At 48.3% G+C, this 14,278-nt stretch overlaps 3 protein-coding genes across 3 annotated transcripts; 1 reads left to right on the top strand and 2 right to left on the bottom strand.

Annotated features, from left to right (window-relative positions):
• Window positions 1–126: 126 nt before the first annotated feature.
• PFLUO_LOCUS3319 (uncharacterized protein) lies at window positions 127–1,865 on the bottom strand (the record flags this gene model as incomplete). Its single annotated transcript, XM_073780552.1, has 6 exons — window positions 127–632; window positions 692–867; window positions 997–1,218; window positions 1,349–1,428; window positions 1,484–1,754; window positions 1,858–1,865. 6 exons carry the CDS (start codon window positions 1,863–1,865, stop codon window positions 127–129), a joined length of 1,263 nt encoding a protein of 420 aa, XP_073637396.1.
• Window positions 1,866–10,747: 8,882 nt separating this feature from the next.
• PFLUO_LOCUS3318 (uncharacterized protein) lies at window positions 10,748–11,766 on the bottom strand (the record flags this gene model as incomplete). The annotated part of the gene is made up of 3 exons (XM_073780551.1): window positions 10,748–10,924; window positions 11,516–11,593; window positions 11,644–11,766. The coding sequence occupies 3 exons, from the start codon at window positions 11,764–11,766 to the stop codon at window positions 10,748–10,750; spliced, it is 378 nt and encodes a 125-aa protein (XP_073637395.1).
• An 866-nt stretch (window positions 11,767–12,632) lies between these two features.
• Window positions 12,633–13,886, top strand: PFLUO_LOCUS3317 (uncharacterized protein; the record flags this gene model as incomplete). Its single annotated transcript, XM_073780550.1, has 4 exons — window positions 12,633–13,008; window positions 13,065–13,223; window positions 13,278–13,628; window positions 13,690–13,886. The coding sequence occupies 4 exons, from the start codon at window positions 12,633–12,635 to the stop codon at window positions 13,884–13,886; spliced, it is 1,083 nt and encodes a 360-aa protein (XP_073637394.1).
• Window positions 13,887–14,278: the final 392 nt, after the last annotated feature.

Raw genomic sequence — 14,278 nt, 5'->3', positions numbered from 1 at the left:
TAAAAAACATGGAACCAGGGCTGGTATTGGGATATGTAAATCGCAGATTAAGATGGGAGAAAGGACGAAAACAGCATAGTGAAATCACTCCGTAATATGAGAGCGCTCACAGTCTTGAAACGCCGCTCAGTAATTGGCGTTGCAAACCACTTGATCGGCCCACCACCCAGGAGCGTTGTCGTCAATGATGCCACCTCCAAGATAGGTATTTGGCACTGAATAACTGGTGTCGTAAATGCCAGTGCCTACACATGGATTCACGCCAAAAGCACCCAAGACGGCGTCGGAATCAGGCAAATTGGCGCAACCGGGCTGGAAGGGTCCGTAAGTATCCCACGTCCAGGTACAGACGCGAGCAGTGCTTAAGCAGCTGGCTACAGAAAGATCGGTGGGATCTTGAGTCGGGGCACAGCCCCCATTCGCGCCGCAGGTTTGCGTGCATTGTAAGGCGTTCGTAAACAAAATCTGGCCAGTCGTGAGAGGATTGTCACCACCAATAAGCGTTGACAAAACATCGCTTTGGCTGTCTTCCATGTTGTTGGGATCCACAATACTGTAGGTATCCGTGCCATCGAAGAAATAGCCGCCACAGATACCATTGCTATCATAGCCGTCCTCGCAGCCAGTATCCCCTGCCAGATATTAGCATATAACCGAGGTCTCTAGAAGGGGTTAAATGATGATAACTGACATTGTAAATTGCCACCTTCTTGAAGGCTCTGGACGTTCAAGGCTTCGGCTCGTGTCACAGCAAAACCGAGCTCATTAAGGCAGGCGGATGCAACATAACCACCAACTGACTGTGCGACAGTAGTAGCCAGACCGTCAAGCGGTGGACGAATTCCTGACAATGGGGTATTTTGGTTCCTAATCAAATAGACGGAAAGTCAACGAATGTCGCAGACGAGCACAGCGCCGTAAAAGATGCTCAGGGTACATGCGACAGGTGCATTTTTCTCGGCGCTGGAAATATCCCTTCTGTCCAATTTGACTTACAGGGTAATGAAGGCAGTAATGTTATTCTGAACAATGGGAACAGCTTTCCCGATCGATGATTGCCACGAAGATATGAATTTGCCGAGTTCTCCTGCGACATCTGCCCAAACGTCGACATCTCCATCGACATCGCCAGGAGGAAAAACGACTTTATCCAGGAGTGTAGACGTCTGAGGTAGAGATCGGAGGAGTGCTTTGAAAAGAACTGTACCTTCAGAGTACCTAAAAGAATGGAAGATGTTCAGCAGTTGTCTCAAGGGCATGAAAGGCGGATTGAACCCCGGAAAGGATTTCCCTGCCACGGGTGATACATCGAGCTCCGGAGGAGCCTTGTATTTCTGAGCATACGTACAGGCTCAGACCAAACGTCAGTGCATCGAAGATATATTCCCATGGGCTTGTCGAATCACTGGGGGGGTCAAGTGTGGTAACCTGGTAACAATCAGCCAGTGTCTTAGGATGCGGTCTATTCAATGGTATGACTGACGATATTTCCGACAGCGTCAGAAACGGGGCTCGAGGCATCGCCCACGGCATTGTACAAGTCCAGGAATGCGCCTTGTGTATTCCAGATGCACCAGCTGACGTAGAAATTCTGCACATTATTGAAGCCGGTGAAGTCTGTCCACTTAGGTTGTTCGCAAGCCGGGTCGGTGTTGAGCTGATCGCATGTCGACGGCGCGTACGGCGTCATCTTAGAGTACCAGCAATCGGCAAATCCGGGGAAGCTTGAACAATCGTCCTCGTTGTCACTCCACCTAATTGCAGTCAGCAAATGCCTCTTACTCGGAACAGACATCTTGGGCTCCTCCCGAATGTTTTACTGCATCGATGTCGTCGGACATCAATCGGTGTACTTACCAGTTCATTATGAAGTCAGGAAGATCAAGCGCGTTGAAGCAGGAAGAGTCAGGATTGCCGCCTGATGCACATTGCGTAGGAATTGGTGCTGGGGGGACTGTGCCAGTACTGACAGGCATGGAGGTAGATGTTCCCACCTCGCATGTGTATGTGGCGCTGCCGTCTGATCCAACAGTGGTCCCTACTCCGGCTCCCCAACCGCCATTGCAACTGTCAAGGCATGCAAAGTCAGAATATGTTTTAAAATGACACAAGTGAGGCCTCGGAGTGGCCTTGTGGGCTTTGCACTTACGTGCAAAGAATAGTTGATGGTAGAGAAACGATAGAGCCCAGTGGATCTGAGAATGTACTAGCGCTCTGGTGAACAAGACTGCATGATGTGATCGGTGGTGCACTTGGCGACACTATCGAACGAACGGCGCTGGTAGTAGTTGTGGTGGTAAGGGGTGTTGATGTAGGTGTTGATGTAGAAACAATACTGCTTGCAACTCTCGCCGCAAGAGCAGCCCGTGCTACGAATGCCATGTCGATTGTGGTGGTCTTTTCGGAGCTGGAAATGAAGAGGACAAGTTGCTTGTGTCCATCTTGTGTTCGCAGGACATCATTTATACTTATTTCGCATTTGCTTGCGCCGATACCACGCCACCTGAGTACACAAGGCAGGATACGAGCAGACGATCATTTTGAAAAAATTGTTGTGTGGGGGTTGGTATACTTCGCAAGGGACGATTACAGTGTTGGTAGAGGCTTAAGTTTTTCTGAAGGAATGCCGCAACATGCTGCGTGCACCCAGAACTAAGATGTGATTGGAGGGTTCGCCCTGTTTACAGCCTCATCCATCGGACGTGAAGATGAAACGATTTAGCCCCACTCCGCCTTGCGTTACTTTTGGCCTAGCGTGGATCTAGTGTTCCTTGGCTTCGAACCTGACGACATGTATATGCCACTGAGAGCTACACGTGCACCGTCAAAGGAACATCAGACGTATAGCTATGTAGCTTGTATGATTCTGGCCCGGTTTAATTATAGAAGTTGCCCCTGACCCTGCCAAGACAGATCGTGGATCAACAGTCCCTGATTCTCCATTTAGCGTACGATTCCGAAACTGATCTAAGCATGTATGAAGATGGATGTTTCCTTCGAAAACTTCCGGTTTGAAGATTCTGATTGGCTGATGGAGGCGCCCACGTGTTCTCCGCGCATGGACATCTGTGCAAAGTTTCGAATGAGATACTGAAAAGATCGACCGGTACTTACCCGCCCCCAAGTCGGATCCATAGCAATCAACGATCAGTATATCAGGCTAATATTAATCCAGACTACCTCTCAAGATGAAGTAAGCCCGCGAATCTGATTACGTATTAGGGTAATTAACCACCGGTCTACTACAATGCATTTGACTATAGTCACTACTTTTACAATCCCGCAGGTAGTCAGAGCGTTGTGCTTGAGATCTGGATAACCAGACGATCGGGCATGTGCTACTACAATGTCCCTTTTGATCGAGCAACGCGAGGTGCTTCGCCTCCAACGGGCTGAAGTTGGCCCGGTAATGGCGGTCGGACTCGATGGATTGCTCCGACAAAAGTTCATAGCTCCACTGTGGCCAAATTCATGCCCGAGTCAGAGATTCTGGATCAGTTTCAGGGGGTAGATTCTGGGGGCCACATGCATTGAGGAAGTTAGTAAAGCAGAGAAAATACGACTGTTCCCACAGGGCAGTGAGACGGTGGGAGTATGCCCGAGGAGCCGAACGAGGGTGTGTATTCCTAGTCGATCTCGCCCCCTTGTCATCCAAAAACATCCAAGAAAGCCTGGATCGAGCTGATGGTTGCGTCGAATCAAAACATGATCAGGGGAGGCCAAGACATCTGCATTAAAAACTACCACCCGATGCTAATCTTCAGGTAGAGTCTGGGCTGGAGGAATCTACGACGATGATGCTTTCTATGACGCTTGTGATGAGCTCGGCGTGTTGGTGTTTCAGGACTTCATGTTTGCTTCCGCCAACTATCCCGCTTATCCATCCTTCATCGCTTCCATCACGAGGAGGCTCGGGCAAACGTTCGTTGCCCGCGACGTCGCCCTTCTCTCGTGCTTTTCGCTGGGAACAATGAGGACTGTCAGGTGCAAGAAGCACTTGGGTTGACTTATGATTTTTTCCGACAAGGACGAGGAGAGCTGGATCAAGACTGACTTCCCAGCTAGGTATATATATGAGTCGGTTTTGCCCCGAGTGGTGGCTGAAGAGGCGCCCTGGATCTCTTACCACCCTGGCTCGCCGTGGGGGGATGGAAAATTGAGTTATGACCCTAGTGTCGGGGACAAGCATGCTTGGAACGTGTGGCCTCATCCACAGGATCTCTCCCCCAGCTCGTTCAGTCTGAGGCGCTCACAGTTGCATTTCGTGGATGGCGCAAACAATGGGGTTCAGCTGGTGATCGGAAATGCGGCGGTGCCCTGGTATGGCAGCTGAACGATTGCTAGCCCGTCATCAGTTGATCTATTTGTGACTATTAACTTGTTCCGAAGCCCAGCTATCATTCAATTCGGCGAGCCCTTACCTCTGTCGCGATCGGTATCCAGCGAGAGCATTATGACTGGGGCATCTCACATCCGCAAATTCCCGAAATTCAGTCGTGGGGGCTCTAGACTGTGAATCCTCAATTAAAGATTGTTCAGACCGAAGTTGAACTGCGTTTCATCTGCGTTGAAACTTGTAAGGAAATACTACCGACGGCCCGCCAAAAGACCACGCTTGCGCCAAACGGAACGGCAAAAGTTCTTACGGGGAATGTTTACAACTACATAGAACGGCCACATGTACTTGGGACGCGCTTGTTCGTTGACGGCCGCGTAGTGGCGAGGGAAATGGATTGGCCCCAGCCGCTGAAATATTTACGATTTCCAGAACGCAATGTGCGCGTAATATTCTCACAAGGGCAAGTGCATGCCACGGCGGAAAAGCCAGTCAAATGTTTTGTTTTTGACGAAATGGAAGGACATCACTTCAGCGACAATGCACTAGACCTTGTACCAGGAGGGGAACAAGTTGTCACGATCACCGGATTAAAGGGTACTGATGAACTGCCGGGCTATATATTTCTTGGCCAGGAAGAGCAGACTCAAAAGTGAGGGAATCGAGTTGAGTCTATTTATATTTCGTTAAGACTTATAGGAACGAGGAACTGCGAAATTAAGATTCTTTGTTTGAACGTACACCAAGGCTGTTTCAGTTCGATTCAATCTTTCCTCCAGCGATTTTTCCCTCCTCTCTTATGGCATGAACGAGGGTATCCGGTTCGGCTCTGGTGGGAGAGTAGGTGAGATTTGGGGCACAGTGTTAAACTGTACATTGCCGCCTTTATTTGGTCGCAGCTCGCTTCTCATTTTTTCTGGCTTTTCTGATATCATTGATGACGATGAAAACAATGTAGGGGCAAAGTAGAACGCCTAGCGGTATCCCCGCTTAGAGGAGGGCAAAACCGTTCAACGTTCAAAGATCGACGCACATAAATCGCCATTCCTTTAGTCAATCTGGCGGAGATGGGTGCTATGCCTGGCTTGGCCTGGCTAGGAGTTGAGCGAGGGCGGCAGCTTGACTCTTGTCCTGCTCAAGGCCATTGTACAGTGTTTTTGTGAGGGATACATGAAAAGCCTACTGCAGATAGTAGAGCTAAAGAATGAAGTTTATCTCCATTAGACGGTTGGAATATGATGTTATGTTAGTAGAGGAGGGAAGGACGTCAAAAATGCGCGGACACGAAAGAGTTGTGTCTGATACAGTAAGAGAGTATAGTACTCGTGCCTTTGCACTCATAATGAAATGTCATATATAAAGACCCTCTCAAAACAGTCTATCTCATATCTCGTTTGTACATAAAGATCAATGCTCACATGAGTCATATGCTCTCAAAAGGATCTACATGATTTGGCATCTCTCACAAAATTGGATTCTTGGAAAGGTGCTCTTGGATCATGCATTCACATAGGTAATTAAATATGAGAATAAGGATATATAATTTGTCTTCTCTTATGATAAGTGTTTACTCAAGTCGAGTGCAGATGTCTTGGCTTAACACATGCACGCAACTCAGCGAGTTTGAGACCAACCCACCTACATGTCATGTGTCAGGCATATTTGTGTTTAAGCACAAGAATAGTGGCCTATGTTTAGATTCTTGTGTTTCTTGTCCTGTGACAAATATTGTCATGTGCCAGCGAACACAGGACCTTTTAAGTGATGTGAGCAATGTTGACTTGGGCCCGCTGTCTTAAGACAAGACCTAGTCACCTGACTTACTATTTTACTTTTGTCGCTCAGAATTGGGGCAAAATAACCGCTAGACCAAAAATGCACTATAGGCAATATTCCTAGTCTATACCGTCATTTCTCATCTTGACAACTTTTAACCCTTGTATTAGTGAAACAGGGAAGCCTCAAACTGTCACATGATTCCTAGCTTCATCAAGACGTGTCTATACTATACAGTAAAACCAGTGGTTATGATACTGTCAGCCACTATAATACAGGCAGGCAGGGGTTGTTGAAGTAGTAACTAAATTTAGATTCGATTGTTTCAAGTTAGGGTTCGGGAAACAATTCGCGAGAGAATATAGAGTAATCTGATTTCGAATATCGCTGTACACCTTCAGCTAAAATATACCACCGGTTGCACAGGAGATGAGGGCCAAGGTTTAAGAGTAGAGATCATGTAGTGAAACAAAAAGGTGTCGCAATCTTGTGCCAATTGGCCCTGTAGAAAAGATGCGGCAGAACAAAGATGGTGAACAACTACTCCGCCCTCAGATGAAAATAAGAGAGCTGAAGCTTCATTCCAGCCATCATTGACGATGTGAAATTCTCTTCGTCCATTTGATCATTGTTTTATATTTGTCCTGTCCGAAAACTGAGGGAGGAACTATATCATCGCGCACCAGTTCAAATCTGCTAGCGACGACTGGTGACTGTCCGTCCCATCCAGGGAGCAACGTCGTTGAATATCTCCTATATATGGCGGCTAATAAGGTCTTCATCTCTGCCAGGGCAAGACTAGCTATGTGTCAGCTTTATCTCGGGAGGTGGCAATTTGGACTCTACTCACTGCATACCAATGCACATCCTTCCTCCGCTGGAGAATGGCCACCACCAACGCTTCATCTCGGAGATCGTATCAGAATCAACAAGCCAGCGATCAGGGTTGAATTTGAGAGGGTCCAGGAATATGTCTGCATTTCGATGCAGCGAATAGCCCTGGCAACTTACGACGGTTCCAGCGGGCACAAGATGGCCGTCTATAGTGACATCTTGAGCATTGACTCGTGGCTGCGATGCGGGAATTGGGGCATATAGGCGAAGAGTCTCTTTAATCACGGCGTCCAAGAATGGTGTGTTATCACAGGCCTCGGCCGTTGGCACCCCTTTCTCGTTACAGCCTAGGGTTGCGACTTCCTGAACAAGACGTTCCTGCAGATGCGTGTTAAATGGTAAAGACAGAGCCCATATCGCAAATAGGAGAGTGTCGCTGGTTGTGTTTAGTCCAGCATCTAACTGGTCCGCACATTCTGAGGCTATGTCCAAATCCTCAAGAGATTCACTACCATTCAGCTCCCGTTCTCCCAGTAAACTGCTTATTACCGCTGTATTTGTTTGGTTCCTAGAGCGGCCACTCTGGTAATTTTTAAAGGCTTGGAGGGCGTAGTCTTGCAAGCCGTAGAGGGCTGTTGAATCTTGGAGAGGGAGGAGCCTGATCGCTCTTGGCAGGCGCTGCATTATTTCGCTGTGCGCCATTGCCCATTTAGTATATGCAGGAAGGTGAGCTTCAAACCAAGACAGCCTCCTGTCATCCGATTCCAAAAAGTCATTCACTATGCCTCGATGGGAGAGGTCTCCCGCAAGTGCACTAGTGGCACCCGCCTTACCATATACCATCCAAGTAATGTTATCCAATGCATAATAGCGAAGACCTTTAACCAGTTGCGCCGCCGTCGCAGGTTCAGACTCGATCAAATCAAGATATTCGCCCACTTTTGACTCAATTGATGCTGCAACAGAACCTTTCAGAATGGCCGACTTAGAGTATAATCGACTGAATACTCTCTTGCGTTTTGAATGATCCGAGATCGCGAAGAAGCTGAACATGTGCTGTCGTCCATAGGTATCAAACATTCTGTAGAACTCGGTTCGCCCAAAACGACTCCCGGCTCCGTATATAGAACGCAACGCAGTCAAAGAGTTAAAGGAGATTTCTCTTGGACCAATTTGAACCATCGGCCCATATTCTTGATGAAGCCGATGGATAGTCCGCGTGCGAGTCCCCTTCCAATCCTCCAGTGCCAGGCGCCATTTTGAGAGAGTAAATATCCGAGGTCCTGGACGAGATTTCCAACTTCTTATTGCAAATACAGCCCAAATAGAACTGGCGATAGCCAAGGAGGCAACAATGCTCAATAGCTTGAGATCCTGTTCCATGGCGAAGCTGCTCAGAGCTTCATTCTTATTAGCGATCAGATGTGCGAGCGGGAGATATCACGAACCTCTTTTCATCGTCATATTGCCGAATAGCAGAGCTGCTAGATTCCCATGGAACACAAAGATTCGGATGGAGACTTCAGATACACCCGTTGTTACCGTCACTAAATCTGGCTCTCACGTTTTGTCCGCCTTAATTGAAAGCTCTTTTCCTACCCCGCTCCACCCCCCACCCCTCCTCCCCCCTTTTTCCCGACAATAACTGACTTAAATAATTGGCCGCATGAGCACAGAGGCCATCAACCCCGCACGCTGATGACGCTTCCCTCATCCCTCATCTAACCATGCAAGCGTTAGAAACCGCTACGACTATCAGACTTGTTGGATTCGCCTCACATCTCAGAGCTGTGCATAATATTGTTTGCGGGTGATATTCTCGGTCAAGTCAATCAGCTCTAGGTCCTGGCCTGTTATTAAATTCAGGGTTGGATAATAAGAGGTCTAGGGAGATCAATTATCTTTTCTCGGAGAAAGAATTGGAGACACACTAATTGCGAACCTATGAAAGACCAAAATCCCGAAGCATCCGCCGACAGAATACAAAAACTACTTCGGTTTCAAAGCAAATCGGTTCATTACCTCGAAAACTAAAAAGCAACTCAAGAAATATGCATCGGAGCTGCGATCTGGCGCTGTTGTCTACAAGTTAGGATTTGAGATTGATCACATCGTTGAGACTGGGATTCGTTCTTTTCGCGAAGCGGAAGTCCTACATTTTCTCGGGCGACGGTCCAGGCTGAGAAACTACCGGAGGAAGCCTGCGTACTATGTACAGTACTCGCTTGTTACACACACATCATCTCTAGCTCTCATGATCGTACACTTGCACCGAAAAGACCACTATATGTCAACTGTGACAGTAGGCCGAATATGCATTCCGATACTATTACCTGGAACAACCGTAGCGAGGGAAGGGAAAGGTCAACAAGACCAAGACACATACACTCCACTACTCGGTGGATCGCCATACAGGAATCGGTCGAAACCAATCAGGGGCGGAGAAAACGGTCGACTGACTAAACACGAATGCGGACAAGGCGAATGCGAGCGGATTGAAGCTGCCACTAGGACAGTGTTTAGTGTCGAGATTCCAGCATGATGGATCCATGGATAAAAGTATTGTACAGCACTAAACTGCTTTTGATTTTTGACATTCTTGGTATTGTGCGCTCATTCCGCTTACTATGCGTTCTGTATTACAAAAGGGATAGTTAGATTATACACAGAATGCCAGACTTCTTCTATCTTGCAATTTTCGACCACATTTGGGAATTACTAGTGTAATTCGTGATGGATCACATACACCGCCTAAGATTCGATATTTAGCAAAAAATCAAAAACGGGTTAGTTTCCTTTTTTCCATTCACAGCACCGAAAACCAGCCAACTTCGACAGGCAATTACTCGACGACCATATAGATTAATAAAAATCTGCCTGAAGATTTAGAATCAGCTGATCATATTGCCATATTGTAGCACTTTATTTGGTTCAAAAACATTGATGTGATTGTTAGTCGAAGTCGGTTTTTCTCTAATGGTGATTACTGGACAAGAGCTATGTGATATAGAGCTATATAATTCAAGCCTTGTAATACAAAGAAAGTGATTTTAGGTAACCTCAACGTTGACATAGTTACCTCCATTGTTAACATGGACATATCCTCCAACCTTGCCATTGCTTCCGCAAGTATTGATCAACTGTTGGATGTAGTACTCCACGCAAGGCAACGGCTCACAGTAGCTATAGCCGTAATCATCATCTTGGCAGAGAACCAGATTGCAAGAGTTGTTCGAGGAGACCGTCTGGCAGCCAGAACCGTAGGGCTGGGCACACGGAGTGCTGACGGCGTTGAAAGACCCGCCGATGCCGAAAGCCGAGCAGTCATCAATATCGGGACTTCCGTCACTTGTCTGGCACACTGGAGCATCGGCTGGAGGACAGCCAGAGGGCAGTGAAAGTGATGAGCTAGACGGGGAAGCTGTGGTGGTGGACGGAGGCGGCACCGCGGTTGAGGGCTCCGGTGTGACGGTTGACGGTTGAAGAGGCGTTGATACTGGCGTAGAACCTGGCGTAGTACCTGGCGTAGTACTTGGCGTAGAACTTGGGGTAGAACCCGGGGGCGAGGATTGAGTTCGTGTCCGAGAAGAATGGCCACGGCTACTGGACAAGGGTTGAGAAGCCAGATCACTCTTGCTCTCCGAGGCCCAGTTCTTGGAAAGCTGTGCCTCCAGTCCAGGCGCGAGGGGTGGCTGACTAAGAACATCCCTAAGCCCAGAAAATAAGACTCCTGCAGGCGGTGACATGGTGCTTGCGATGCTAGAGGTGATTCTTGATGTGCTATAGCTGGTTCTTGATGCGCTAGAGCTGGTTCCTGATGTGCTCGAGCTGGTTCTTGGTGTGGTTGATGGTGAACTCGTGGGCGAGCTGGTGGGCGAGCTGGTAGGCGAGCTGGTAGGCGAGCTTGTAGGCGAGCTTGTAGGCGAGCTTGTAGGCGAGCTGGTGGGCGAGCTGGTGGGCGAACTCGTTGACTCGCTGCTTGCGGTCTCAGATGGTGATTCAGACGGGTCTGGTGTATTTGATGGGTCGTTGGGATCGTTTGGATCGCCCGGGGCATTTGGATCATCCGGAGTGGGATCAGGGAGGGTTGGAGGATTAGGAACAGGGATATCAGGGCCTGATCCTCCTCCTCCTGAACTGCCACCGCCTCCTCCTCCACAAAAGAGGATACATTTCCAGCCTCTTCCGAGGGGCCCAACCACTAGAGGGACAATGTGGCCCCCGCTATCGGTTGTAGTTGTAGTGATGGTGCCAGTGAGGCTAGCATATGCAGGATAGTCGGTCGATGAGTATTCGGGCGTAATAGTGATACTACCACTTGAAACCACCGAGTATGTTGTCTGAGGCGTATGGGTTGACCCATGAGTGCTGCTTGTGACAGAACCAAAGGGCTGAGAGGGCGTTGATGATGGACGAGGCTGGCCTGATGTATGGTTTGGCTCAGTTGTGGTTCCTGGGTGGTCGGAAGGCTGCAATGAGCTGGGTTGGCCTGGAGAAGGTGAAGGCGGAAGTGAATGACTTGAAGTAGTACTCTGCCCTGATGAAGTTCCAGAGTTCTTGGGTGCCGACCCTGTCCCCGACGAATCTGTTGTCGACAAGCTTGACTTTGTCGTGGGCAAATTGATACTGCTGCTTGACTGCCGAGGCCTGGAGCTGAAAGTATGGGGGGACGTTGCATGTGTGAAAGTATAAGTCACTTCTTCAATGGCCTGGCCATTAATGCGTGTAGAGGCATGACACGAGGACTGCACTCCTGTGAGAGAAGGACCAGCAGAGCACTGAGAGCTGAAAGTATGGGTGTTACCCCTAGTGGAGGACATTGCAGGTGTGAAAGTATAAGTCACTTCTTCAATGACCTGCCCACTAATGCGTGTAGAGGCATGACACGAGGACTGCACTCCTGTGAGCGAGGGACCAGCAGAGCACTGAGGAGAGCCGGTAGTAGTGGCTAACCCAATGCGTAGAAGCTGAAGAGCCAAGAGCAATGACTGCTTTAAAGCAACCATGGTGCCTGAAGAAATTTGGGGCTAGAATGGACAGGGAACTGGCAGGAATATGTATATTAGATATATATATGTTTTCTTCGTATTCCCCACCAGGAGATAGCGACTGGTCTTACATATTATGTTGAATTTATTTTAGTAGTAGTAGATCCTTTGAGGATGATATCAAACCAAAATTAGTGGCAATAGTCGTCCCGCCCCCGCCCCCCAAAAAATAGATTGGGACGGCACTGGGATTTTCAGCTCCTTGAAACCTCCAACCTTACTAGAGACATGAAACATGCAAAGCCTTGCGAAAAAATTCGCAAACCGCCCCCGCCCCAAAAAAAGAAATTGGGACCGGCACTGAGATTTTCAGCTCCTTGAATCCTTCAACTTAGTAGTCCGGTGGTAGCCTTGCTAGAGACATGAAACACGCAAAGCCTTGCGAAAGATTCCTTCGGGGCCAAACTGCAGATCCGTCAGAAAACCCATTCAAGTCTCCACATGTTCTCTTCTGCTACGGCAAAAACAGGGGTAGATCGGGTTATAATTAATTAGTCTATTTGGGGGCGACGCTGACACAAAGCGCCTAGCGGGATATAATAAGAAACAATGCTCATATAGTATTCCTTGATCCCCCATTTCTGCCAGCACAGCCGAACAATTTCTGTGCGAGAAGAAAGAATACCCAATTTCTCACGATGCTTTTCAAGACACAGTCGGCCGTTGTTGCGCTGGGGCTCCTGCCTCTTATTGGCAGTGTTGCCACAGTGGCTGCTGCTGAGACGAGCTCTTTCAATCAAGTCTTTCAGTCAATTCCGGCTTCAAAGCCTGGGTCTTGCGCCTCATACGATATGGACTCAGTGACCACGGACGCCCTGACGCTGTGCAACAACGCAATTGCGGCCCTCCAGACCTTGACGGCAACAAATGGTATCTCGAACTCCAAGAAGAATGTGGACCGCCTTGAGATGGCCCAAACCGTGTGGGGAATTGATTGGAATCCATCGAAATTTGGGTTTATGGGTGGAAAGCATACCATTACCCAGGGAATGAACTATTTGACCACCGCCATGAGTAAGTGGATTGGAAGATCTACTGGTAAGATGGACTGGAGCTGACACATATTTCAGGCAACCTACAAAAAGTCCAGACAATGTTGAAAAGTACATCTCCTGGTGATGCCAAGGCAGTCTGCGGCGACACGGACTGGCTGTGGGTTACCAAACGGAAAGATTGGGGTTATGTCACGGATGCGGATCAGCTGATATCCGAATTCTGGGGCCTGGATCGTATGTGTCTATTATTAGTCGTCCGTCGAATCTCGAGTGTTGACCTCCTTCTAGCAAATAATCACCCTGGGTTTTGGATGTCCAATTACTTCTCGTCTTACATGAAAGATAAGAGTGGGCAAGATACTAAGATGCGGTCGCAACAAGGCATGATCATAATCAACGATGAGGGCAGCACATCCGCCGAGGACAATATTTGCAAACCAAATCCCCAGCTGGCCGAGACATGGATGAACGGCAATAATGTTATCATGCTTTGCGATGGGGTTCTCGGATTGAACTCCGTTCAGGACGCAATCAACAGCCAAAGCAGTCTCAGCCCAGGTAGTAGCATCGACGACTCTGCGAGAATCGCTGGAGCCTACCTGCTGCATGAATTAATGCACTACACTTCTAACCGCGTTAGTAAGTTGCTTCAACCCAAATCCAAGTACATGCTTCACGAATTCTAACTGCTTGCCAACAGTCGGAGACACCATTGTTGGACAGAGAGAAGTTGGCGGCAAGAAGGTTGGAGGGCAAAAGGCATATGACTGGGATGCTGTTGCTGCGGTCAGTTACGAAGGAAAAGATCCGACTGAAAATGCGGACAACTACCGCATGTGGGCCGTCGGAACGACTCTTGACCAAGTGCAATGGAGTCTTGAAGGGAGAGTGCAGTAGCTGCCTACGTACCGGCCGTTCGCATGACTCTTGGATTAGTGTAATGAGCGATCTGATGTATTTTTTTGGGTGTATACTGTTATATACGTTATTTCGAGGCTCTAAGCGGACTTTTTTGAGGTGAAAGGCCATTCATAGTGTAGAATTGATGGACGGTAGTACAATAATTTTTTATTTAAAAAAAAATAGATACAGCGAGTCTCCATATTTGTTCACGCATTTTTAAATCAAGAGGATTCAAGTGCCTTCAGCCACTCCCTGGCTTCGAAGTCCGACTCAGACGCGGTCTCCAATCATAAAGAATAATATTATCGTAGCGCAGCAGCCTCCTACAATATATAAGCCATAGATACATACCAGAGGATCCGCCAGACTCACCAAGAAATCAATCC

This window comes from Penicillium psychrofluorescens (assembly GCF_964197705.1).
Source record: "Penicillium psychrofluorescens genome assembly, chromosome: 2".
NCBI lineage: Eukaryota > Fungi > Ascomycota > Eurotiomycetes > Eurotiales > Aspergillaceae > Penicillium > Penicillium psychrofluorescens.
Note: the sequence above shows the minus strand (reverse complement) of the source record. Positions and strands in the feature narration are given on the sequence as shown.